Source organism: Macaca fascicularis, chromosome 11 (genome assembly GCF_037993035.2).
Source record: "Macaca fascicularis isolate 582-1 chromosome 11, T2T-MFA8v1.1".
Lineage (NCBI taxonomy): Eukaryota > Metazoa > Chordata > Mammalia > Primates > Cercopithecidae > Macaca > Macaca fascicularis.
In genome coordinates, this window is record NC_088385.1 from 139,199,380 (window position 1) to 139,226,440 (window position 27,061).

General features: G+C 46.8%; 1 protein-coding gene across 31 annotated transcripts in view; it reads left to right on the forward strand.

Annotated features, from left to right (window-relative positions):
* Positions 1-2,824: 2,824 nt before the first annotated feature.
* Positions 2,825-27,061, forward strand: part of LOC102146045 (putative EP400-like protein) — a 53,982-nt gene continuing 29,745 nt past the window's right edge. For 14 of the 31 annotated variants that reach the window (XR_010579678.2, XR_012420865.1, XR_012420864.1 and 11 more), the window contains exons 1-3: positions 2,825-2,941; positions 21,923-22,096; positions 22,492-23,229. Coding sequence is in view for 4 of the 31 variants with exons in the window: in XM_045366285.3 (XP_045222220.2) it covers positions 21,947-22,096; positions 22,492-23,229 (888 nt within the window). In the remaining 27 variants the exon portion in view is untranslated. Of the gene's footprint in view, positions 2,942-4,547; positions 4,691-9,795; positions 9,919-21,922; positions 22,097-22,491; positions 23,328-23,361; positions 23,467-27,061 lie in introns of those variants that run through there. The other 17 variants (XR_012420873.1, XR_012420872.1, XR_012420870.1 and 14 more) reach the window with 7 other exon arrangements.

The window sequence follows — 27,061 nt, forward strand, 5'->3', positions numbered from 1 at the left end:
GTATCTTTTCTCCCACCACAAAAACGGGAGTTCACGGGCCACATGGCCCTGCAGCTTTGGGCTTCCACTTCAGGTCTTCCAGATTGAAAGCTCCCAGGGTCTGGGTGCACACTTGGTGTCTGCAGGTGATAGTGCAGATACCAGGGTGGGTGGGAAAGCCAGCTGCAAAGCCCGGCTGGTGCCCCCTGGCCCCTGGGGGTCTGTACTGCAGTGCCTGGTGTACCTGCGGCTCCATGCCTACCAACCACGTAACCAGGGGTGGGTGACTTCCTTCTTCAAGGCCTCTGCGTCCCCATGTCCCCTCTCCTAAGGTGGCTTGAGGATCCAGTGCAACATTTGGTGCTGCACTTGGAGTCCGTCTTTTATACTCCCAATGGAGAGGACTGCAGGTTTTGCAAAGGCTACTGTTTCTGTCATCCTGACCCCACCATCACGTCTTTGCCAAGTGTGCCGGTGGCAGCAGGCCCTACGGCGGGCTTATCTGGCCTTGAGCCTGTTTCTGTTTGCTGTCCAGTAGCGACCGGGGGCCAGTGGGTGAAGTGATTGTGCCTGCACACAGCCGTCAAGACCTTAAGGTAGCCTCTGAGCCCAGAGTGTGTTGTGTCACCTCCTACTCAAGATGTCAGATCGTGTGACAGCTGCCCACCAGCATCCCAGAGTTGGGCGTTGTGATCCAGGGAACAGGAGGGGAGATTCCTTTGCTGTGGGGTGTCCTGCTATGCTGTTGCTGCAGCATCTGTTCCCCCTGGCCACATTCATTTTTCTGAAGGTCGCATTCTATTGGGTAGATCATGCTGTATACATTCGGCGGAAGGTAGTGCAGCCTCTACAAACAAGAAAGTACAGCTGTGGTGGGGGGCGTGTTTGTGAAGTATGCTACCAGGATGGAGCTGGTTGTATGCCTGGATGTGCGTAGAATATCCTGCAAGTATTTGCCCCTGCATGTGGTGTATTCTACGTCCATGAGTTGAACCAAGGATCGAAAATATTTAGAAACAAAAATGTGTCTATACTGAATATATAGAGACCTTTTTTTGGGGGGGTTATTATTTCCGAAACAATGCTGTATACCAACTATTTACATGGCATTCACATTGCACTCAGTATTATAAGTAACCCAGAGATTAAAGTATACAAGAAGATGTTTTCAAGTTATATGCATTTTGCATCAAGGACTTGAGCCTCTCGGATTTTGGCATCCATGGGAGGTCCTGAGGGACGCTTGTATGTTGTGTTAGCACTGCCTCTGTGGAGGGAGAGACTGGGGGGAAAGGATCAAGGGGTATTTACTCTGCACTGTTATGCACATCCTTTTAACTGTTTACGTAGTTTGCCAAGTGCATGAATTTTTGTGTGTGTGGTGGGGGCAGGGTGGGGGTGGGGACAGTCACTCTGTCACCAGGCTGGAGTGCAATGGGGTGATCTCCGCTCACTGCAACCTCCGCCTCCCAGGTTCAAGTGATTCTCCTGCCTCAGCCTCCCAAGTAGCTGGGATTACAGGCACGCACCACCACGCCTGGCTAATTTTTGTATTTTTTAATAGAGATGGGCTTGCGCCATATTGACCAGGCTGTTCTCGAACTCCTGGGCTCAAGTGATCTGCCTGCCTTGGCCTCCCAAAGTGCTGGGATTACAGGTGTGAGCCACCGTGCCTGGCCATGGATTAATTTTTAAAATGAGGCCCTATCAGCTTGTCACATGGTCCCCTACTCGGGAACCTTTATTTCCAACGTCCTGCCTGATTTTGTGTAGCCACCTGCACTCTGACCAGCCCCCAGAGCAGCATCTTTCTTCCGCCTTTGCAGCCCTTTCCTGTCTCCCTGACTTTGTACTTTTCTCCTTTGTTGTAAAGTATTTCTCCTCCTTTGAAGACCACCCCACATAACTGAGCATTCATTCATTCATTTATTCATTTCTCCCCAGTGTTCTCCTCCTCCAGTAGTACCTTGGGCTGAACAATAGTATTTGTCTTATTTCTCCAGCTGTAGTGTGGTTCTGTTTTATCCCTAGTCAATGAATGTTTAATGTAGTGTATTTCATGCCAGCTTTACCACTAGTGCTGGAGTGGCGGAAGAACAATACTTGGCTATTCAAGAAAATCAAAGCTGATCAGAGATGGATAAATTACTGGTTTATTCAGCTGTTTATGAAATACATACTATGTGGCAGTTTAGACAACTAAGTTATAGTTGTCAGCAAAATAAAAAAGGGGGTTGCATGCTAGCAGGTCAGATAAAAAAATTCAGGGGATAAGTACCACGAAGAAATGGGTAGGTGGTAAGTGATACGGGTTTCACTCTTAAGTAGATGGGCAGGTTATGCAGGGGGAGGAGCCTGATGCACAGTTCCAAAGCTCAACTATCTACAGTGGACACGATGAAACCAGGGACATGTCCCACCATTTCAGTGGTCACAGGCAAGAGAAAGGGCTCTTCTTGTGGATCTTCGGATCCCACGTAACATCTCACCTTCCTAGGCACCCCGACTCCCCTGCCGGATTTAAAACAGACCTCAGCCCGCCCCATCCCGGCTGCTTTGCCTGGTGCTCCCCTCCCCGCCTAGACTGTAGGACCCACGAAGGGAGCCGCTAGCTGTGCTTGTCAGTGTGACCAGCGCTCAGCAGCTGTCCGGCGGGCGGGCGGGCAAATACAACTCAGTGTCCAGTGGGTGCGAACGAACGAACGAACTAGTTCTGGGCGGAGCCAGAGGCGCGCGCCGGCGCGGACCGAGGCCTGGCCCTGCCCGCCCCGCCCCCTCCGGGTCCGCTGGGCGCTGATTGGTCCGAGTCTCGCCTGCGCAGTGCCGGGCCGGCTCCCGCACTTGCGCACTGGCTCCGCGTCGGCCGGCCGGTTTGGTCGGTTGTGGTGGCCTCGCCGCCCAGTCCGCTGTCGCAGCGCTCATCCGCGCCGGGAGCCCTTGGCTGCGTCGCCCGGCAGCCGCGGTGAGTGACGGCCCGCGTATCCGCTGCCGGGGCCGTGGCCGGCCTGAGGGGTTGGCCCTACCCTCGGCCCCCGACCGCCCACACCCGCCGGTTGCCCTCGAGGCTCCCCGGCCGCGCGCTCCCCTCTCTCCGTCCCATCACCCGGTGACCCCGGCTGGGCGAACGCCCACCGCTCCCTCAGGGACCTCCTCCCCGTGACACGACCCCCGTGAACGCCCACCCCTCCCTCAGGGACCCCCTCCCCGTGACACGATCCCCCGTGAACGCCCACCCCTCCCTCAGTGAACCCTCCCCGTGACACGACCCCCGTGAACGCCCACCCCTCCCTCAGGGACCTCCTCCCCGTGACACGACCCCCGTGAACGCCCACCCCTCCCTCAGTGAACCCTCCCCCGTGACATGACCCCCCCGGAAAGACCCACCCCTCCCTCAGTGACTCTGCCCCCGTGAGGGCCCACCCCCCCTGCGACTCCTCCCCCTGCGACTCCTCCCCCTGCGACCCGTCTCCCCAGGACCTGCTAACTGCCCCTTTCCCGCCTTCCCTCCCCCCACCCCCGCTCCCCCATCACCCCGTTTTCTGGTGACTGCTTCCCCCCATCCCGTGACCCAAACCCCCTGACCTCCCACCCCTTCCCCGGTGACACGATCCCTGTGACCGTCCGGCCCGGTAACCGCCCCTTCCCCCCATGACCCTTCACCCCGTCCCCGGGTGCCCACCGCCGTCACTGCCGCCCGCCCGGTTCCAGCCTCGGGAGACCGCCGCTGTCTCCGGTGCTGATGCCGCCTCTCCCTTTGGCCCCCTGTCCTCGGTGTGCCAGTCCCTGAGGTCCGGGCCTGGTCTGCACTCCAGGAGGGACCAGTGCGCTTAGGGTGTGGTGCACGGGAGCAATGAAGTTGATTCCACAGACTGCCCGGCAGCTGCCCCAGAACTGACCACGGACCCCTCCGCGGGTCCTGCTCCTGACAAGGGCCTTCCGGTACTGGGAGTTTTGTGTTAGTGGAAAGGAAGAATCTAATAATACCACCAGCTTTACAGTAAAGACTGCGAATTGACACTTTTTATAATAAAGACACTTATCTTGCCCAAGAGCTAGGTTAATGTTTCCTCCTTACCAAAAAGTTGGTTTACTTACAGTTAACTGGCTGAAAGTTTGCATCTTAGGCTTACTTGTACCACTCCAGGCGGGCTAGTTGGCGTTGGTTTCCATCTGTCAAACTGGATGGCAGTACCACTGGCTGTTGGGGGCTCACGACCAGAGGGTCTTGTCTGGGAACCACAGTGAGTGCTGTTACCACAGCTGGGCAGCACTGAAGGTACCTCTCAATCCACGTAGTGCCCCCACCTTATCTTCAGGGGATATGGTCCAACACCCCAGTGGATGCCTGAAATCGAGGATAGTAGTGAACACTACACATACTGTTTTCTTATGCATGCATCCATGTCTACGATAAAGTTTAATTCACAAACTAGGCACAGGAAGAGATTAATAATAGCTAATAATAAAATAGAACAATCGTAACAATATACTGTAATAAAAGTCGTGAAAGTGATGTCTCTCTCCTAAAATATCTTACTGTATTGTACGCACGTGTTTTTGAACTGCAGTTCACTGAGGGTCACGAAACCATGGATAAGGGGAGACTACAGTAGTTTCTTTTCCCGCTGTGTTATTGAGACTTCAAAACTAACCAAATTGTTTGCTGAATGGAGTTGTCCAAGGTGTACAGAATGACAGCTATAACACAAAGGTATTTCACTGACGTCTCTGTCGTGTTTTTGCTAAACTAAGACACTTTTAAAAATTAATACTTCTGCCGGGTGTGGTGGCTCATGCCTGCATTTTGGGAGGCCGAGGCAGGCAGATCACCTGAAGTCGGGAGTTGGAGACCAGCCTGACCAACATGTAGAAACCCATCTCTACTAAAAATACAAAAAAAATATATATATATATAGCTGGGTGTGGTGGTGCTTGCCTGTAATCCCAGCTACTTGGGAGATTGAAGCAGGAGAATCGCTTGAACCCGGGAGGCCGAGGTTGCAGTGAGCCGAGATCACGCCATTGCACTCCAGCCTGGGCAACAAGAGCAAAACTCTGTCTCAAAAAAAAAAAAGTGGCCGGGCGCGGTGGCTCAAGCCTGTAATCCCAGCACTTTGGGAGGCCGAGACGGGCGGATCACGAGGTCAGGAGTTCGAGACCATCCTGGCTAACACGGTGAAACCCCGTCTCTACTAAAAAATACAAATAACTAGCCGGGCGAGGTGGCGGGCGCCTGTAGTCCCGGCTACTCGGGAGGCTGAGGCAGGAGAATGGCGTAAAAACCCGGGAGGCGGAGCTTGCAGTGAGCTGAGATCCGGCCACTGCACTCCAGCCTGGGCGACATAGCGAGACTCCGTCTCAAAAAAAAAAAAAAAAAAAAAAAAAAAGTATTATTTATAAAAGTCTGTGCTTCATGTTCAGTCTCAGTACAGACAAATAGAAACTCCCTCTTTAACAATACCTAACACTCAAAGAGAGTCAGCATGTGGTACAGAGGTCTCTTGGCCATGATTTTAGGTCCTGCTGGGTCCACATCTTCCCACCTGGCCATGGATACATTGTCATCTGATCTGGTAACTGTTATGATAGCAGTCTTCATAACTACTACAGAACGGTTAAGTTGTAGGACTTTAATGTCGGTGATCATGTAACCGAGCGCCTGGAGGATAATGGCATCCCTACTCATTTACTGGGTGGTATTCACATATTTGAACAAGCATTGAAATGTATGATTTTGGGTGATAACTCTGAGAAATATGGAGCATGACCCATTTTGAATAGGAGAACAGAATGTTGTAAAGTGATTCTTAGTCCCCTAAGAGTTCAATGACAACCACCATGTAGGGGAAAACATGGCAAAGGAATGGGCTCTCTCCGAAGTCAGGTGCTGAGGCCCTTCTAAGGAGGAAAGCAAATGCTCTTTCACTGTGGTTTCATTCCAGCTGCTACAGGAACAAGTAGTGTGTATTTGTGTCCAGCTTATTTTTTGACTTCTTTGAGTCTGAAGATACTTTGAAAAACTTTGATTTGCCAAAGTAATTTTTTGTACCTTGGAATGAGCCATATTTTTAATTTGCTTTTTAATGTTACAAAATGAACTCTCATAAGAATTCAAACAATACAGAAAAATAAGTTCTTTTCAGTCCTTTTGTGCTGTAATTACACCCTCCACCTTTTTTTCCTTTTCAGTTAGTAATATGTCTTCAACATCTGCTCATGTCAGGAGATAAAAATTTATTCTTTTTATGTTTGCATAATAGTCTGTACTGAGGATACAACATATTTAGTCAACAATTCCCCACTGATGGATTGCATTTCGTGTCTGTTTTTTTGCCACAGTTTGTACTGAGAGACACGTTCCTATGCATGAGTCCTGACACTTTCTTTCATTTCTATAGGCTGGATTCCCACAAATGGGAACTAAACGGTGTTAGTGGGTCAAAGGGTATGCATATTTAACATTTACGTTTCAATAGTTACTGAGAGATCTATTCCCAGAAAGTTATAGCAATTTACATGCCTGAAGCCATGAAGGGGAGGACGCTTTGCTCCTGTCTGACATACTGCCTGTTGAATGGGTGAGGCCACGTCCTGCACTTCGTGGACTGTGGCCCATTGGCAGTGCCTCTTCTGGAAGTTTTCCATTGTGTTCTTTCCCATTTCCTGGAGATATTTCCTTTTCTTTTTTCTTTTTTTTTGAACCATTTTATAGGAGCTCTTTTTTTCTTTTCTTTTCTTTTTCTTTTTTTTTTGAGACGGAGTCTTGCTCTGTCGCCCAGGCTGGAGTGCAGTGGCATGATCTCGGCTCATTGCAACCTCCACCTCCCGGGTTCAAGTGATTCTCCTGCCTCAGCCTCCAGAGTAGCTGGGATTACAGACAGGCGCCACCACACCTGGCTAATTTTTGTATTTTTTAATAGAGACAGGATTTTACCATATTGACCAGGTTGGTCTCAAACTCCTGACCTCAAGTGATTTGCCTGCCCCGGCCTCCCAATCCCCGGCTGTGATTACAGGTGTGAGCCACTGCACCCAGCCAAGCTCTTTGTATAGTAGGGATATTTACCCTTTGAAGTCATAAAATATTGCATGTATTTTTCTGCTAATTATTTTTCGTCTTTTGATCTTGTTTAAAACATCTTTTATGTAGTCATGTAGTTTTTCCTTTACAGCATCTGGGTTTCCTGCATTACTTATTAAGAAGGTTTCACCACCTCGCAGTTGTAGAGATAGTCCCCTAAATATTATTCCAATAAAGCGTTTTCCTCCTTTCCTCCCTGCCTCCTCTTCCTTCCTTCCAGGATAACATTTAGTTCTTTATTCTGACTGAAATGGTATGAGGTGGGGGTGTTCTCCTTTCCTCTCTGCCTTCTGTTCCTTCCAGGATAACATTTAGTTCTTTATTCTGATTGAAATGGTGTGAGGTAGGGGACAACCTTTTCCCCTCTAGATGCTACTACCATTTCTTTTTTTGTTTTAAATTTAATTAACAATTTTAAAGGAAAGTTTTTTGAGACAGAGTCTCACTCTGTTACCCAAGCTGAAATGCAGTGACACAATCTTGGCTCACTGCAGCCTTGATCTCCCAGGCTCAAGCAATTCTCCCATCTCAGCCTCCTGAGTAGCTAGGACCACAGGTGCACAGCAAATTTTAGTAGAGACAGGGTTTTGCCCTGTTGCCCAGGCTGGTCTTGAACTCCTGGCCTCAAGGGATCTGCCCACCTCGACCTCCCAAAGTGCTGGGACTACAGGCATGAGCCACCATGCCTGGCCTTAATTTTTAATTGATAAATAATCATTGTATGTATTATATATTTATGAAAAACAACATGATGTCTTAATGTGTTTATATTATAGAATGATGAAATTGTGCTCATTAACAAACCCATCACCTCACACACCATTTTTATGTGGTGAAAACATTTAAAATCTACTCTTTCAGCAATTTTGAAATATTCAATGCATTGTTATTTATTATAATTATCATCCTCTGCAATAGATCACTAAAGCTTATTCTTTCTATCTAACTGAAATTGTTACCTTTGATCAATATCCCCCTTTTCCTGTTCCCCCACCCCCAGGCCCCAGTAACCGCTATTCTGCTCTCTGTTTCTATGAGTTCAACCTTCTTAGATTCCATGTGTAAGTGAGATCATGTGGTATTTATCTTTCTGTGCCTGCCTTATTTTACTTAGTACAGTGTCCTCCAGGCTCATCCATGTCCTTGCAAATGACAGAATTTCCTTATTTTTTAATGGCTGTATACTATTATTTTGTGTTGTATATATACCACACTTTTTTTTTTTTTTTTGAGACGGAGTGTCGCTCTGTTTCCTGGGCTGGAGCGCAGTGGCCGGATCTCAGCTCACTGCAAGCTCCGCCTCCCGGGTTTACTCCATTCTCCCACCTCAGCCTCCCAAGTAGCTGGGCTACAGGCGCCCGCCACCTCGCCCGGCTAGTTTTTTGTATTTTTTAGTAGAGACGGGGTTTCACCGTGTTAGCCAGGATGGTCTCGATCTCCTGACCTCGTGATCCGCCCGTCTCGGCCTCCCAAAGTGCTGGGATTATAGGCTTGAGCCACCGCGCCTGGCCCACTTTTTTTAATCATTCATTTGATGGTGGGTACCTAGGCTACTGTGAATAATGCTGCCATCAACATGCGAGTACACGTAACTATTCAACATCCTGATTTTGTTTCCTTTGGCTGTGCACCCAAAAGTGGGATTGATGGATTGTATCTTCATTCTATTTTTATTTTTTTGAGGAAGCTTCGTACTGTTTTCCATACTGGCTGTACTAATTACATTCTTACCAACAGTGCACAAAGGTTCCCTTTTCTCCACATTCTCGCCAACACTTAACTATCTTTTGTCTTTTTGGTAATAGCCATCCTAGCAGTTGGCAGGTGATAATCTCATTGTGGTTTTGATTTGCCTCTCCCTGATGGTTAGTGATAATGAGCCTTTTTTCATGTATTTGTTGGCTATATGTATATCTTCTTTTGAGGTATGTCTATGTAGGTGTTTTGCCCATTTTTAAATTAGGTTGCTTTCATGCTATTGAGTGGTTTCAGTTCCTTATATATTTTGGATATTAGCCCGTTGTGAAATGTGTGGTTTGCAAATATTTTCTCCCGATGCCACTACCATTTATTAAATAAAGCATTCTTATCTCATTTAAAGTATCTATACATTTTTTAATCTTTTTCCTTTTTCTTTCCTCTTTTTCTTTTTTCAATAAAAACCTGTTGGTTTTTGTATATTTATCTTGATTACAGACACTTCACCAAATTCAAAGTATTCTTATAACTTTTCGTCTCGGATTTTGTAGGCATAGAATTATATCATTTGCAAATAAAGATAATTTCAGGCTGGGCATGGTGGCTCACACCTGTAATCCTAGTACTTTGGGAGGCCAAGAGCATGCTACTTTTTTTTAGTTTAAACTTTTAATTTTTATGGCTACACAATAGCTGTATATACCTACATTGCTTTTTTATTACAGAAGTTCTCGAATAAGTATGACTGTTTTCCTAAATCAGGAATTCTACTATTTTGTTTTTCTTTTGTCAGTATTCTTTCATGTTTTTCAAAAAAGCATTGTCTCTTTAAAAACATATATCATTTCATGTGAACTTTAAGCTAATTTTTTTCTTATTTCTAAAGCAAAACAAAACCCAGACTCATTGTAATCCTCTTCAGAATTGCATTATATATATACGTTCAGTTTTGAAGGCATGACATTTTATGATAGTAAATCTTATTCTGGAACATGGTATGTTGCTTCATTTTATTCTTTTTTTTTTTTTTTTTTGAGACGAAGTTTTGCTCTTGTTGCCCAGGCTGGAGTGCGATAGTGCGATCTCGGCTTACTGCAACCTCCGTCTCCCGGGTTCAAGCGATTCTCCCACCTCAGCCTCCTGAGTAGCTGGGATTACAGGTATGTTCCACCACGCCCAGCTAATTTTGTATTTTTTTTTTTTTTTTTTTTTTTTTAGTAGAGATGGGGTTTCTCCATGTTGATCAGGCTGCTCTCAAACTCCCAACCTCAGGTGATCACCCGCCTTGGCCTCCTAAAGTGTTGGGATTACAAGCGTGAGCCAACCACCCAGCCTTAATCATGTATTTTTTAATGTCCTTTAATAACATTATATAGTTTATTTCTGGTTGTGCTCTTCTTGGTAAATGTACTGACTGGTATTTTATAGTTTTTGTGGCCTCCGAATGGGGCATCTTAAAATTTCCATTTCAGTTGTCTATTGCTCACATTAAAAAAAGCCTGTTGAATTTTGTATATTTATCTTGATTGCAGGCACCTCAACAAAATTGTTGTTATTTTTTTTTTTTCGAGGCTGAGTCTCGCTCTGTCACCCAGGCTGGAGGGCAATGGCGCGATCTCGGCTCACTGCAACCTCTGCCTCCCAGGTTTAAGCGATTCTCCTGCCTCAACCTCCGGAGTAGCTGGGATTACAGGCACCCACCACCACACCTGGCTAATTTTTTTTTTTTTTTAGTAGAGACGGGGTTTCACCATGTTGGCCAGGCTGGTCTCGAACTCTTGACCTCAGGTGGTCTGCCCACCTTGGCCTCCCAAAGTGCTGGGATTACAGGTGTGAGCCATTGTGCCTGGCACCAAATTGTTATTCTTATAAGTTTTGGTCTTGTGGGTATTGTAGGCATACAATTATATCATATACAAATAAATGTAATTTTAGGACAGGTGCGGTGGCTCATGCCTGTAACCCCAGCACTTTGGGAGGCTGAGGCAGGAAGATCACTTGAGCCCAGGAGTTTGAGACCAGCCTGGGCAACATGACGAAACCCTGTCTCTATAAAAAATTTAAAAATTAGCTGGGTGTGGTGGCTCGTGCCTGTAGTCCCAGCTACTTGGGAAGCTGAGGTGGGAAGATCACTTGAGCCTGTGAGGTCGGGGCTGCAGTGAGCCAAGATTCTGCCAGTGTACTTCGGCCTGGGCAACAGAGTGAGACCCTATCTCTAAAAAATATATATGTAAATAATATAATAAATTGTATTCCCTTCCCTCATTACTTCATGTTTCTTTTTATTTTTAACTGCTAAAACCTCTGTTGAAGTGCTACATAGAAATGGTGACATTTGCATCCTTGTGTTCCTGATTTAATGGAATTAGTTTCTGCATATCAGCATTTAATATGATTATTGCTGTTGAGTTTTGGGAGCTAGTTTTTAAAACATTATGTTCAATTTGTTTGATATGTGTTTTACTTTGAATTATTATTCGGAAGAGCTGCTAAATTTTATAGGATATCATTTTTTCATTTCGTGGCTTTTAGCTTTCAAATGATGGTAAAGTTTGTCGGTTTCCTGATACTGGCCCACTCCCTGAATCACTGGACTGACTCCCCTTTGACAGTGTTTTTCCTTGAGTGTATGCTCGGTTCTATTTATGAATTTTTAAAAATAATTTTTATACCAGGCATATGCAAAATTTTTATAAGTGTATTGCTTTTTTGTACTATCTGTCAGCTTTGGGTATTAAATGCTAATTTTGTAAAGTGAATTAGAGAGATCTGTATTTTTTCCATAAACTTGAAGTATTTAAATAGCATAGTAATTACTTGAGCTTTAAAGGTTAAATAGAGCTCAGTTAAGTAAAATTCCATTGTCTCTTAGAGTCTTTTAAAACGATAGATACTTAATTTTCTTTTTGATTTTTTTTTTTTTTTTTTTTTTTAAGATGGAGTCTGGCTTTGTCACCCAGGCTGGAGTGCAGTGGCGTGATCTTGGCTCACTGCAAGCTCCCCCTTCTGGGTTAATGCCATTCTCCTGCCTCAGCCTCCCTAGTAGCTGGGATTGCAGGCACCCGCCGCCACACCCGGCTAATTTTTTTGTATTTTTAGTAGAGACGGGATTTCACCGTGGTAGCCAGGGTGGTCTCGATCTCCTGACCTCGTGATACGCCAGCCTCGGCCTCCCAAAGTGCTGGGATTACAGGTGTGAGCCACCGCGCCCAGCCTGATTTCTTTTTGGTGGTTTTTGGTCACTTTTCTCTCCTCCTTGGGGCAATTTTTTTAGTTTATGTTTAGTAGGAAAGTGATTTTTTTTTTTTTTCCCGGTAGATATTCCAGGTAATCACCATGGAGTTACACATTGTCTCCTAACTATTGTAATCTGTTCTATGGCTATATATTTTAATTCCCAACATTTGTCTTTTTTTTTTTTTTTGAGACAGAGTCTCACTCTGTCACCGAGGGTGGAGTGCAGTGGTGCGATCTCGGCTCACTGCAAACTCCACCTCCCGGTTTAACGCCATTCTCCTGCCTCAGCCTCCTTAGTAGCTGGGACTACAGGCTCCTGACACCACGCCCGGCTAATTTTTTACATTTTTAGTAGACACGGGATTTCACCATGTTAGCCAGGTTGGTCTCTATCTCCTGACCTCATGATCTGCTGGCTTTGGCCTCCCAAAGTGCTGGGATTACAGGCGTGAGCCACCGCGCCCAGCCAAGTACAAAGTTTTATAGCAAGCGTATTATTTATTTTGTTGCATTGTATTCCATTCTTTATTTTTGTCCGATTTGATCAGTCAGGTTTTGAAAGAGGTGTTTTACAGTCTTTCATTCTAAATGAGTTCTTTTTTTTTTTTGGTTTTGGTTTTAAAATCAGGTTCTCCTAGGAAATTTTGTTTTCATGCATTTGGTTGCTATAATGTTGGTTTATAAAGATTTATGTATGTCATGTACAATTTGTGAGTTGTGACTCTTTTAAAAATTTTATTAGTATATTTTACAGACAGGGTCTTGCTCTGTCACCCAGGCTGGAGTGCAGTGGCATGATCATAGCTTATGGCAGCCTCCAACTCCAAGGCTCAAGTGATTCTCCTGCATTAGCCTCCCAAGTATCTGGGACCACAGGTGCCATCATATGCCCTGCTGAATTGCAGCTTTAATCAGTACATAAGGCTTCTTTTTGTCCTGTTCTATGTGTTTGCCATGAATTTTGGTTTGTTTAATGTTGACTGTACTACTGTGGCTCTTGGAGAGAGGGGCAGTTGAAATTCTTGCCAGGTGTCCTTGGAACTGGGTGTGCCTGGCTGGACACAGAGCTGCTTGAGAGAGGCTGACTCTGGCCGGTGCTTACGGGCCTGAGGGTGTCCTCTCCAGCTCCCTTGTGCCCACCTTTGTTTCCCGCAGAACCTTCCTCAGCGGGTTCCGGAGCTAAGGCTGGCTGCCTCCCAACGGGGTCCCTGCCGGTTTCAGGCTTTGAGCCATGCCTCTGCTGCTTGTCCTGGGTTCCCTTCTGCCGTCACTCTCAGGAAGCCTCCTCTAGAGGAGTGTCCCAGCTGGCTCTGAGACTCCGTCTCCTGCCTCGTGGACCATCAGGCAGACTTGAGTGCATTCCCTTTACCTCTTTTGTTTGGTTGTCCTGGTCTTTGCAAAAGATCTTGTTTTTCTCCCTTCCCCTCCCCTCTCCCCACTCCCCCTCTCCCCCCCTCCTCTTCCCTCCCTTCCCCTCCCCTCCCTCCCCCCTTCCCCTCCCCTCCCTCCCTCCCTTCCTTCCTTTCTTTCCATGGAGTCTCGCCCTGTCGCCCAGGCTGCAGTGCATTGGTGCTATCTCAGCTCACTGCAACCTCTGCCTCCCAGGTTCAAGCAATTCTTCTGCCTCAGCGTCCAGAGTAGCTGGGATTACAGGCATGTGCCACCATGCTGGGCTAATTTTTGTATTTTTAGTAGAGACGGGGTTTCACCATGTTGGCCAGGCTGGTCTTGAACTCCTGACCTCAAGTGATCCACCCACCTCAGCCTCCCAAAGTGCTGGGATCATAGGCGTGAGCCACTGCGCCTGGCTTTGTTTCTCTTTTTCTATCCAACCTATCTTTTAAAAAAATTTATTCAACCTTTCTCTGCAGGACAGATCTTTTTCTTTTTCTTTTCTTTTTTTTTTTTTTTGAGACAGAGTTTTGTTCTTGTTGACCAGGCTGGAGTACAGTGGCCCAGTCTTGGCTTACCGCAACCTCCACCTCCCAGGTTCAAGTGATTCTCCTGCCTCAGCCTCCTGAGTAGCTGGGATTATAGGCATGCGCCACCATGCCTGGCTAATGTTTTGTATTTTTAGTAGAGATGGGGTTTCTCCCTGTTGGTCAGGCTGATCTTGAACTTCTGACCTCAAGTGATCCACCCGCCTCGGCCTCCCACAATGCTGGGATTACAGGCATGAGCCACCTCACCTGGCCTTGTTTTTCTTTTTCTATCCAACCTATCTTTAAAAGTTTTTTTTCAGCCTTTCTCTTCAGGAAATATCTCTTTCTATATTTTAATTGGTTTATATTCTGTTAGTCTCATTCTCCTTACTAATCCTGTTCTAATAGTGAGACAGAATCATAGTTTTCAGACTCTCTATAGCCTCTTTGATTTTCTGAGCACACTTGATTCGTAGAAATCAAGAGTTAAATATAGTGAACCCCAAGTTTCTCTTCAAAGAATCAGTATGTCAGTCTGTTCAGCTTTCTTATTCTTTGATTCTCCATTTTAAAGTTTAACCTCCTGGTTCTCTTCACCCCCTTGCCTCTAGTTTCAGTAAACAACTTTCCCACCAGTCCTAATCAGTAGTTCACATCCGTTCCCCTGGTCACCTGCTCCGTCCTGCCTCATCCCAGTCACCTGCTTTGACCTGAGTCACCTGTTACCTGTTCCTAACCATCCTTCCTACCAACCTACTCACCCTGCCACTCCGGCTTGTACTCCCGCTCTTTTTAAAATAGCCAATTGGAATTAGCTAAGACTGTGTGGTCCAACCCTAGCCAATAGGGGAACAACACAGCAGCAGGGACTACCTGCCTCAGGGATAAGAACTCCTGCCCCTGCCCGGTCCAGGTGTGCTCTTGCCATTGTTCCATCTGCGAGGAGCATGCTTTCTGCAGAAAGTAAAAACTGCCTTGCTGAGAAAATTAATGTTCGAGTGCTATTTCTTTGTGGCACCAGGGAACAAGCATTTTGCATTTCTAACAGTCCAGGCACCAGCCTTTAAAAAAAATAGATAAAATAGTCAATTAAAAATATAAATGCATATTTATCCACTATACTTTAAAAATAGCTTTATTTAGGTATAAGCTACCTACCATAAAATTCACTCACGTTAAGTGTACTCTTCGTTGAATCCTGGTAAGTATTCACCACGTGGTTGCAGAGCAGCTTTTTAGGGTGTTTTCCTCACCCTAGGGGGCCCTTGCATCCCTTTGCCACCTTTCCCACCTCAGGCCCAGCCCCAGGCAAGCGCTGATCTGCTGTCATGTAATTGGCCTCTTCTAGAATTCCTTATAATGGAATTAGGAACAGTGTCCTCTTTTGTGTCTGGCTTCTTTCACTTAACCTTTTTTTTAAGATTCATTTTTTTGCATGTATCACCAGTTCATTCCTTTTTATTGCTGAATGATACTCCAAATAGATTCCATTGTAGGGATAGATCATAATTTTTTTATCAATTCATCTGTCAGTGGACATTTGGGTTGTTTCCAGTTTTTGACTCTCACAAATAAACCTAGGAGGAATACTCACTTACAAGACTTGGTATGGACACCTGCTGTCTCTTTTCTTGGGTAAGTACCTAGGAGTGGAATGGCTGGATTATATGGCAGGTGTTTACCTTTTTAAGAAATTGCCAAACTGTTTTCCAAAGTGTGTGCACCATTTTATATTCCCCCTAGTAGTATATGAAGGTTCCAGTTTCTCCACATCCTTAGCAGCTAGTATGATCGGTCTTGAGCCGTCTTAGTAAGGCCTGTAGGAGTATCTCACTGTGGGTTTAATTTGCATTTCTCCAATCACTACTGATGTTGAGCATCTTTTCATGTGCTTATTTTCTATCCATTTTTCTTTGACAGTGTTTGTTGACATCTTTTGCCTGGTGAAATTAAAAACAAAAAAAAACTGAGTTGAAGAATTCTAGATAGAAGTTCTGTATCAGATACGTGATTTGAAAATATTTTCTAGTCTGTGGTTATCTTAACAGTGTCTTTTCAGGAGCAGAAGTTTTAATTTTCATGAAGCTTAACTTACCAGTTTTTTCTTGTATGAATCATGCTGTTGAATCTGAAAAATCTTTGTCTAACCCAGAATTACAAAGATCACACACAAAGATTTTTTTTTCTATATTTCCTTCTAGGAAGTTTTTGGTTTTAGATTTCACATTTAGATCTACAATCCACTTTGAATTTTTTTTTGTCTGTTGTACAATAACGGATCAAAGTTCTTTTTTTTGCATATGGATATCCAACTGTTTCAGCATCATATTTGAAAACATTATCCTTCCTCCACTTTATGATCTTTCCTCTTTGTTGAAAATTTGTTTACCATGTATGTGTGAATCTATTTCTGGTGTTCTGTAACATCGTTCTATTTCCACGCTGTCTTAATTGCTATAGCTTTATACTACATGTTAAAGTCAGGAAATCTAAATATTTTTATTTTTTTCATAATTTTGGCTCTTCTGGGTTGTTTGCATTTCCTTATGAACTTTAAAATCTGCTTCTCAATTTCTGTTAAAAGCCTCTTGGGGTTTTGATTGACATTACATTCAATTTTTAGATCAATTTTGGGAGAACTGACATATTAACAATACTGAATCTTCTGACTCATGAACACTGTTAATGTCTTCAAAATTTTCTCCCTGCAGTGTTTTGTGGTTTTGGTGTACAGGTCTTGCACATCTATCAGATTTATTCTTGAATATTTTATGTTTTTTGATATACTTTTTTTTTTGAGATAGGATCTCAGTCTGTCTCCCAGGCTGGAGTGCAGTGGTGTGAATATTGGCTCAATACAACCTCCACCTCCCAGGTTCAAGTGATTCTCCTGCCTCAGCCTCCTGAGTAGCTGGGATTACAGGTGTGCGCCACCATGCCTGGCTAATTTTGTATTTTTAGTAGAGACGGGGTTTTGCCAAGTTGGCCAGGCTGGTCTCGAACTCCTGACCTCAAGTGATCCATTCGCCTCGGCCTCCCAAACTGCTGGGATTACAGGCATGAGCCACCACGCCTGGCTGGTGATACATACTTTTAAATGACCATATCTCATGAGAACTCACTGTTGCGACCAAGGGGGATGCTGTAACACCATGAGAAACTGCCCCCATGATCCAGTCACCTCCCATCCGGCCCTTCCTCCAACACTGGGGATTACAATTCGACATGAGATTTGGTGGGGACACAGATCCAAGACATATTACATCCCTTCCTTGTTTCCATCTTAGAGGAGAAGCTTTCAGGCTTTTACCACTGAGTATCATATTAGCTGTTGTAGCCACTGAGATTCTTTATCAGGTTGAGGAAGTTTTCTTCTTCCCAAGTTTACTGTATGGAACCAGATTTTCACCTTGGATCTGTCTTCCTTATTCCTAAAGTATGTCCTTCATTTCTTATACTGCACATCTGCTGGTGGTGAATTCTTCAGTTTTGTACATTTGGAAAAATCTTTATTTTGTCTTTTTTCCTTTTTTTTTTGGAGACCAGAGCCTCACTCTGTCACTCAGGCTGGAGTGCAGTGGCCTGATCTTGGTTCACTACAACCTCCACCTCCCAGGGGTTCAAGCAGTTCTGCCTCAGCCTCCCAAGTAGGTGGGATTACAGGTGTGCGCCACCACGCCTGGCTAATTTTTGTATTTTTAGTAGAGATGTGGTTTCGCCATGTTGGCCAGGCTGGTCTCAAACTCCTGACCTCAAGTGATCCGCCTGCTTCAGCCTCCCAAAGTGCTGGGATTCACTCTGATACACTAAGTTCACTCTAATACAGCGAATACGGCTGAACTGCTGGTTGGCCTTTGCCTTCTCCAGTGCATGTACTGAATATTGCTGACCAGCCTGCATGGCTCCAGGAGGGCTCCCCTCCCTTCTTCCTGCTGCAGCCCGATTGTGCCCCGTGAGTATTCTGAGCCCCTTTTCTGGTTTCAGGCCTGCGTCAGTGTAGGGTGACAGGAAGGGTCTCTGCTGCACTCTGCCTCAGGAAAAGCAGCATCTGTGGAGAATCTGAACTGAGGAGGAAGCCCTGCCCAGCAGCCTGGGGGCTCCCAGGGATGTCTGCTGCATGGAGACCACAGAAACCTGTGGTGGGCAGAGAGTTACAGTTTGGCTGTGTGTTGACCGCCCTCACATAGGCTCTACCAGCAGCCAAGGCGGTGTCTGGAGATGACTGTGTGTGTGCCTGGGGCACACAGGCACGGAGACACCGCCAGCCCTTTATGTTGTGATCAGGGCTGGCAGGAGGCTCTGACTACGGCTGTGGGAAGGGGACGTATGCGCTGTCCTCTTTCTGAGCGTTGCTCTGGTGGGAGTTGTCATCTGGGAGCAGTCATGGAAGAGGACCGCCCCCGCCTCCCAGGTACAAGCACAGGCTCCTCTGCACTCCGACTTCCTGTCCCCTCATCTCCTCCCCAGAGCCCAGGCACTGCCTGCTAACCCCAGACCTTCTATGGTCCCCTTAGGACTCTTGCCCACCATTGGTCCTGATGGCTGGCCCCGCCCAGACTGGGCTTTCTCACAGGGGACCCAGCTGCCCTTCTGCCCCATGAGGAGTCACTGGCTCCCCCCGCCTCATCCCTTACTGCCGAGTGAGGGTCTGGTTCTTAGAGCCCCTTGTGTGTGAACATGTAAAGCTTGTGGCTGTGAGGTGTGTTTGGTAAGAACAGTGCACAGCTTTCACCAGATTCTCAGGAGGGCCAGTGGCCCCCTCTGTGTCAACAAGTTGAAGAGCCAGGGTCAGTCTGGCTGCCACTGAGGGCCAGGCTGCATCCTTGTGTGCCTGGGTGGCCTGACTGCAAGGAGAAGCCCTCGCTCAGTCCTGGACACATGGTGTGCATGGTGTGGCGGGTCAGCCCCACAGGGCTGCCTCCTCTGTCTTAGGTTCTCAGCCTCAGCCGGTTCATGCTGAGGGCCAGAAGATTCCTCACGGTGGGGCCGTGCTGTGTGTTGCAGGATGGTTAGCGATCTCCAGGCCTCTCCCCACCAGATGCCAGTGGTGCTCCCACCCTTATCAGTTGTGACAACCAAAAATGCCTCCAGACATTGCCTGATGTCCCCTGTGGGCACAGTCTTCCAAGGTACAGAGCCACTGATCTACCTTATCTTAGAAAGAGACTATAGTCATTGCATTTCATAGGAAAAAGTGTTCTGAGTTAGAAATAATGTACAAATAAATTTTTGCCTTGTGTCTTCTATGCATCTTCTAATTATTATTTTACTAGATTACAGTTCCTCATGTGCAAACTTTGCACACCTGGAAGAAGAGTTTACTAGTAAACAAAAGCACTGTTTTTTTTTTTTCTTTTGAGACACAGTCTTACTCTGTCGCCAGGCTGGAGTGCAGTGGCGTGATCTCAGCTCACCGCAAGCTCCACCTCCCAGGTTCAAGCAATTCTCCTGCCTCAGCCTCCCGAGTAGCTGGGACTACAGGCACCTGCCACCTCGCCCGGCTAGTTTTTTGTATTTTTAGTAGAGACGGGGTTTCACCATGTTAGCCAGGATGGTCTCCATCTCCTGACCTCGTGATCCGCCCACCTCGGCCTCCCAAAGTGCTGGGATTACAGGCGTGAGCCACTGTGCCTGGCCAGGAAAAACACTTTTTAAAAAGATGCCTTTTTTCCCCTGTGGATATAAAAATACCACATAGTAATTATAGAACATCTAGAAAGTACAAAAAAGTATAAAAAGGGAAAAAATCATTATAATCCACCTAACCCAGAGACCATCACCTGTGGGCATATTTTGAGTCTTTTTATTAAATCTTTCAAATTACATAATTTTGGATCTTGAATTTTTCCATTTAAAATCGAACATAAATAGTGTGTTTATCAAGCACTCTTTATAAATGGTTTCGCTGGCAGGCATCGCTTGGTGCCTGCCTGGCTCGCCACACCTCGTGCCGGATGTGAGCGTGCACCGTTTCCACGTAAACGCTGTCGTCTGCGTCCCTAAGCCTCAGGCGTTAGGAGGGGCAGCTTCTGTAGTGGTGGTATCTTTGCAGCTTTTTGAATGTTTCCCTTGAATTTCTATGTTGGTGATGATGGAAAAAACGTCAGGTCTGAGCCATCCATAAAATGCATTTGTCTATAATACATGGCCTTCATTAAAAAACACGTGGCAGTTGGGGTCTACCGTCATGGTAGGAAGGTGGGAGCTGGACTGTCCTCCCAGCCAGGGTCAGGCCACACCTGGAGTGCCTCAGGTCCATTCTGTCCCCGCGTTTCCAGCCTGTCTCTGGAACGACTACTTCTGAAACAGATTCCCTTTGCGTTTTTCTACCAGGCAGTATGCACTGAGTCCTTCAGGACAGATTAAATGCTGAAAACCATCAATCAAGTGTTCAGTCTTCATGCAGGATCAAATCCGTGGAACTGATGTTTTAGCACTGGGGTTGACAGTGTCCAAGTTCCAGATTCAGGGGCAGGCTCTGGACCTGTCCACGGTGTTGGCCTATAGTGAGGCCCATGGGCCTCAGAGCCCGTGTGCTTGGAGCTGGATGATGGCTCCACCACTTCATAGCTTGGCCCGATGTGGGCGAAAGATTACCTAGGTGCTGAGGCAAGAGACTAAAGGCACAAACTGTTTCAGCATAATAAAGAAAATAGTTAGAATAAGAATAGTCATAATACAAATTAGATATAGAGATGATCATGGACATTATCAATCATTAGTATAAACATTAATCATTAGCCTTTAATATCACTCGGTCGTATTACTAATATAACCTAGGAATAACCGGCGGGTATAGGGTCAGGTGCTGAAGGGACATGGTGAGAAGTGACCTAGAAGGCAAGAGGTGAGCCTTCTGTCACACCCACATAAGGGCCGCTTGAGGGCTCCTTGGTCGAGCGGTAACACCAGTGTCTGGGATGGCACCTGTTACTTAACAGACCGCAAAAGGGAGTCTCCTTTCCTTGGAGGAGTCAGGGAACACTCTGCTCCACCAGCTTCTTGTGGTGCGCGCAGTCATCTGGAGGCCTAAACCCTTCCGTGTGGTGCTGTGCTTTAATGGTCACGCTCCTTGTCCGCTCCTCCCGTATTCCTGGTTCCTCTTTGAAGTTTGTAGTAGATAGCGGTAGAAGAAATAGTGAAAATCTTAAAGTCTTTGATCTTTCTTATAAGCGCATAGAAGAAAACGCTGACGTATGCTGCCTTCTCTCTCTGCTTCGGCTACCTAAAAGGAAAGGGCCCCCTGTCCTGTAATCACGTGACTTGCTTCACCTTATCAATCACTTAGAAGATCTACCCTCCTTACCCTGCCCCCCTTGTCTTGTATGCAATAAATATCAGTGCGCCCAGCTGTTGGGGGCCATTACCGGTCTCCGCGCCTTGATGGTAGCGGTCCCCTGGGCCCAGCTGTTTTCTCTTTTCTCTTTGTCTTGTGTCTTTATTTATGACAATCTCTCGTCTCCGCACACAGGGAGAACACCCGCTAAGCCCCCTAGGGCTGGACCCTGCAGCCCAGGGAGCCCATTGCTCGCTGCCTCAGTGTCTGTCTGTGGAAATGGTCTATCAATAGGAGTGACCCCACGGCCTGACTGTGAAAACTAAATGAGATCATGTAAGGGGCATAGAGAACTGACCTTCGTGATCCTGAGCCACCATCTACCGCCCGCTGGAGATGCCCTGCTGTGCTGTGCTTCTCACCCTTCTCCTCCCTCCCATGCTTTTCCTTGCCAGCACTTTCAGCCCCTTGCGGTAGAGTTGGATTAAGCAGGTATTAATACTTCAGTTCAAGAAAAGTGTGAGGCAGGGGAGCTTGCCAAGCATCTCTCACGGAGCGGATATTCTGATCTGAGCCTTTGTTGACCTGGGTAGCAGTCTGGTGCCTGGAGTTTGCTAGGCCTGCATTGGCCCCTCCTGAGCCACCTTTCGGGACACCTGTGCAGGCTCTGAAAGGCGCCCGGGCATGGAGCTCGCCTCACTCAACTCTAACTTTTCTGCGTTTGTTTAGGGAGCATTTCCTGAAGACGTGGCCATGCAGCGCATCAGCAACTCCCAGAGCAGCCAGCACCACGTCCAGTGGCCCAGGGCCTGCCCCGGCACGGGCGAGGAGCAGCCAGCATGCTCCCAGCCACCCCCGCCCCTCACGCTGCCATCCCCCAGCCACCAACTGCAGCAGCTGATGGTGAGAGGGAGCCCTGCGGGTGGGCAGAACATGAATGTTGCCCTGCAGGGCATGGGCCCTGGGCTCAAGGGAATCCCACAAGTCACACTGGCCCCACTGCCACTCCCCAGTCCCACCTCTCCAGGCTTCCAGTTTGGCACTCAGCCATGGCAGTTTGAGCACGGGTCTCCATGGTACATTCAGGTCACATCCCCATATCCCAGCAGGTTCAGACCCAGAGCCCCACATAGCCCAGCCCCGGGCCAGGGCAGGCCCTGCAGAATGTGCGTGCAGGGGCTCCTGGCCCTGGGCTGGGCCTCTGCAGCAGCAGCCCCACGGGGGGCTTCGTGGATGCCAGTGTGCTGGTGAGGCAGATCAGCTTGAGCCCATCCAGTGGCGGACACTTTGTGTTTCAGGATGGGTCAGGACTCACCCAGATTGCCCAGGGAGCCCAGGTTCAGCTCCAGCACCCGGGTACGCCCAGCACAGTCCGAGAGCGGAGACCCTCCCAGCCCCACACACAGTCAGGGGGCACCATCCACCACTTGGGACCCCAGAGCCCTGCAGCCGCAGGTGGGGCTGGCCTGCAGCCCCTGGCCAGCCCAAGCCACATCACCACGGCTAACTTGCCACCACAGATCAGCAGCAGCATCCAGGGCCAGCTGGTCCAGCAGCAGCAGGTGCTGCAGGGGCCGCCGCTGTCCCGGCCCCTGGGCTTCGAGAGGACGCCCAGCGTGCTGCTCCCCGGGGCTGGGGGCGCAGCAGGGTTTGGGATGATGGCCCCCCCGCCACCCACCAGCCCTTCCAGGACTGCCGTGCCCCCAGGCCTTTCCAGCCTCCCACTCACATCTGTGGGGAACGCGGGAGTGAAGAAGGCTCCCAAGAAGTTAGAGGAGATTCCCCCAGCCTCTCTGGAGATGGTGCAGATGAGGAAGCAGTGCCTGGACTATCATTACCAGGAGATGCAGGCTCTGAAGGAGGTCTTCAAGGAGTATTTGATTGAACTGTTTTTCTTGCAACACTTTCAAGGGAACATGATGGATTTCTTAGCTTTCAAGGAGAGACTGTATGGACCATTACAAGCATATCTTAGGCAGAATGATTTGGACATTGAAGAGGAGGAGGAGGAGCACTTTGAAGTCATTAATGATGAGGTAACAGTTCTCTGTTTTGGTGCTTGTCACGGGAAGCAGAGCTCAGGGCTTATGCTGCGTGCAGGTGCAACGCAGAGCTTACCATCTTAGACGTGCAGGTGCAATGCAGAGCTTACCATCTTAGACGTGCAGGTGCAATGCAGAGCTTACCATCTCAGAGCATGCGTTCTAGGCACTTCACTTTTAAAACACACTGTGGCCGTGAATAGTGGTTTAAAGTCTCTCACAGGCTCCCCACGTTTACAGAGGGTGGTTCCGGGGATCCTGGCACCTGGCTGAACCCCCGGCAGCCCCCCTCTCCGGTGGTGGTTCAGGCACCTCTGTGGCAGGTGCTCACGGGGGCAGCATCCTGGCACCTTTCTTGGAATGTCACCACATTTGCCTGCTCCTAAACGGTTGTGCTGTGCAAGGTGAGAACCTCCAGAGTCCACCCTTGCCAGCCACCTGCAGTCAGGGCTGATTGAGCTCAAAGCCAAGGTTCCAAGGTTCCTGAACACACATCTCAATGTCAAGAGTTTCTGAACAAGTACAGCTCTAACTTAGACTCAAAATACACAGAGCAAAAGTGTATAGAATTTCATTTTCTTTTTTTTTTTTTTTTTTTTTTTTTTTGAGACGGAGTCTCGCTCTGTCGCCCAGGCTGGAGTGCAGTGGCCGGATCTCAGCTCACTGCAAGCTCCGCCTCCCGGGTTCACGCCATTCTCCTGCCTCAGTCTCCCGAGTAGCTGGGACTACAGGCGCCCGCCACCTCGCCCGGCTAGTTTTTTGTATTTTTTAGTAGAGATGGGGTTTCACCGTGTTAGCCAGGATGGTCTCGATCTCCTGACCTCGTGATCCGCCCGTCTCGGCCTCCCAAAGTGCTGGGATTACAGGCTTGAGCCACCGCGCCCGGCCAGAATTTCATTTTCTTTCTTTTTTTTTTTTTTGTGACAAAGTCTCGCTCTGTCGCCCAGTCTGGAGTGCAGTGGTGCGATCTCAGCTCACTGCAACCTATGCCTCCCGGGTTCAAGCAATTCTCATGCCTCAGCCTCCCGAGTAGCTGGGATCACAGGCATGTGTCACCACGCTCGGCTGATGTTTTGTATTTTCAGTAGAGATGGGGTTTCACCATGTTGGCCAGGCTGGTCTTGAACTCCTGGCCTCAAGTGATCAGCCCACTTCAGCCTCCCAAAGTGCTGGGATTACAGGCGTGAGCCACCATGTGTGGCCTATCGATAGAGTTTCAAGGGAACAGTTTTTGTGTTTTGTGTGTGTGTGTGTGTGTGTGTGTTGTTTTTTTTTTTTTTGAGATGGAGTCTCGCACTGTCACCCAGGCTGGAGTGCAGCGGCATGATCTCGGCTCACTGCAACTTCTACCTCCCTGGTTCAAGCAATTCTCCTACCTCAGCCTCCCAAGTAGCTGGGATTACAGGCATCTGCCACCACGCCCGGCTAATTTTTTGTATTTTTAGTAGAGACGGGGTTTTACTGTGTTGGCCAGGCTGGTCTCGAACTCCTGACCTTGTGATCTATCCACCTTGGCCTCCCAGGGAGCAGTTTTTAAATCCACGATTGTATGAGGAATTACTAGCTTTTTTCTCGGAAGACAATAAATAAATAAAATAATTATAAGTATGTAGAACGTGAACTATTCAAATTAACAATACAAATTAGCCTGTTTAAGTGTATAACACACATGTATATATATGTGTGTGTAAAAACTTTCAACAAAGAATAATTTTTTTAGAGTATACATGGAGACTATTTGTAAATTGACCCCCAAGGGAATCCTCAATAAAATTTATAAAATTAATTTCATATGAACTATCCTCTTCCTATAATGCAACAAAATTAGAAAGCAATTATTTTAAACATTTACTATGTTTGGAAACTAGGAAACTTGCCCATAAGGTATTCATAGGTTGAGGAGAATATCTTCATGGGAGTGTCTTAAAGCACACCACAGCTGAGGGACCGCAGCCTACAGATCTTGTGGGATCAGCTGAAGGTCTCCTTAGAAAGGTCATTATGGCATTCAGTTAAGAAATACTGAAGATAAGCAGTCTAACAGCTTTGATAGTCACATGAAAAGTAAGTTAATCGTTGTATTAAAGTTCACTTCTAAATGGTAGAAATAAGTTTCTATAGATCCTGACTAGCATCTTAGGAATTTATGTTTTATGATCATTTTATAGTAAAATATTGGAAGTGTACTAACATTTTGATTTCTCGTGACTATTTTCCTCTGTGTAATATTGCTCACATTCCAGCTGCTTGTTGTGTATTTAGGTTGACTCTACTAACATGATCCCTGTTACCAAACTTCATTAGCGCTATAAAATATTATTTAAACTAATTAGGTACATTTGCCTATGGGTTTTTTGCTTGGGGAATTGGTGCAAGTGAAAAAATGCACTTTTAAAGCCTTTGAACAAATGATGTTTATATACATTTGAAACCTTAAAAATCATTAAATTGAGTTTTCAGGAAATTTTCAGAAGTATCTAGAAGTCAGTGTGTAAACTGACATTGATGTGTTAATGCCTTATTTTCATATCTTAAGTGTTTTTAAAATTTTGCCTCTCAATATAGTAGAATCTTCCTGTTGACACCTTTGTGTGATGTATTTGTAGTCAATATATTAGAAATTGTAAGTATCAAGGGAGTGGTGCCTCCATATCCCTTTTGTTTATTTATTTATTTTTTATTTTTTTGAGACAGAGTTTCACTCTTGTTGCCCAGGCTGGAGTGATAGCCCAATCTTGGCTCACTGCAACCTCCCACTCCTGGGTTCAAGCAATTCTCCTGCCTCAGCCTCTTGAGTAGCTGGGATTACAGGTGGCTGCCACCACACCAGGCTAATTTTTGTATTTTTAGTACAGACGAGGTTTCATCATGTTGGCCAGGCTGTTCTCAAACTCCTGACCTCAGGTGATCCCCCTGCCTTGGCCTCCCAAAGTGCTGGGATTACAGACGTGAGCCACTGCACCCGGCCTCCATATCCCTTTTAACCTTTTCAATACTATTATTGAACTACTCCAGAATACTTAATTTCAGTGTTTTAAATTTGTATGAGAAGACTTGTATTTAAAAGACACCCTACCTTCCAAGAAGGAGTGAACTCTAACGGTTTTTCTTTTCAGCTTTGGATGACTTGATCTCAAACATATCTTCAGGCAGGGCCGCCACACTCAGGCACTGGTGTCCCTGGAGGATGCCCACAGCTCAGACTCTCCTTCAACTCCAAGCACTGCCGAACCCTTCCCCCACCCCCCGCCTACTGAAATGCCCAGATTCCCATTTTCACAACGAAGTTCTCTTCTTTTGGGTCAAGGTTATAGGCTTCAATACCTCCTACTAGAACCAAATTCCTTCCAAGGCTGATACCTGTGGCCAGTGTCAAGCAATTTTAGGCATGTTGTTCAGTGATTATATTGCAGGTTCCTGAAAGAGTAAGAAATGTTTGTGCACTTTCTGCAAGCATGCTTGATTACAGGATCAAGCTACCTGATTTCTTTTTTTTTTTTTTTTGAGATGGAGCTGTCAACCCAGGCTTAAGTGCAGTGGTGCGATCTTGGCTCACTGCAGCTTCCACTTCCCGGGTTCAAGCAATTCTCCTGCCTCAGCCCCCTGAGTAGCTGGGATTACAGGTGTGCAACACTATGTCCAGCTAATTTTTTTATTTTTAGTAGAGACGAGGTTTCACCATGTTGGTCAGGCTGCTCTCAAACTCCTGACCTCATGATCCACCTGCCTTGGCCTCCCAAAGCGTTGAGATTATAGGCGTGAGCCACCATGCCTGGCCACTATTTGATTTCTTTAAAACATTTAATTGTGGGCCGGGCCCGGTGGC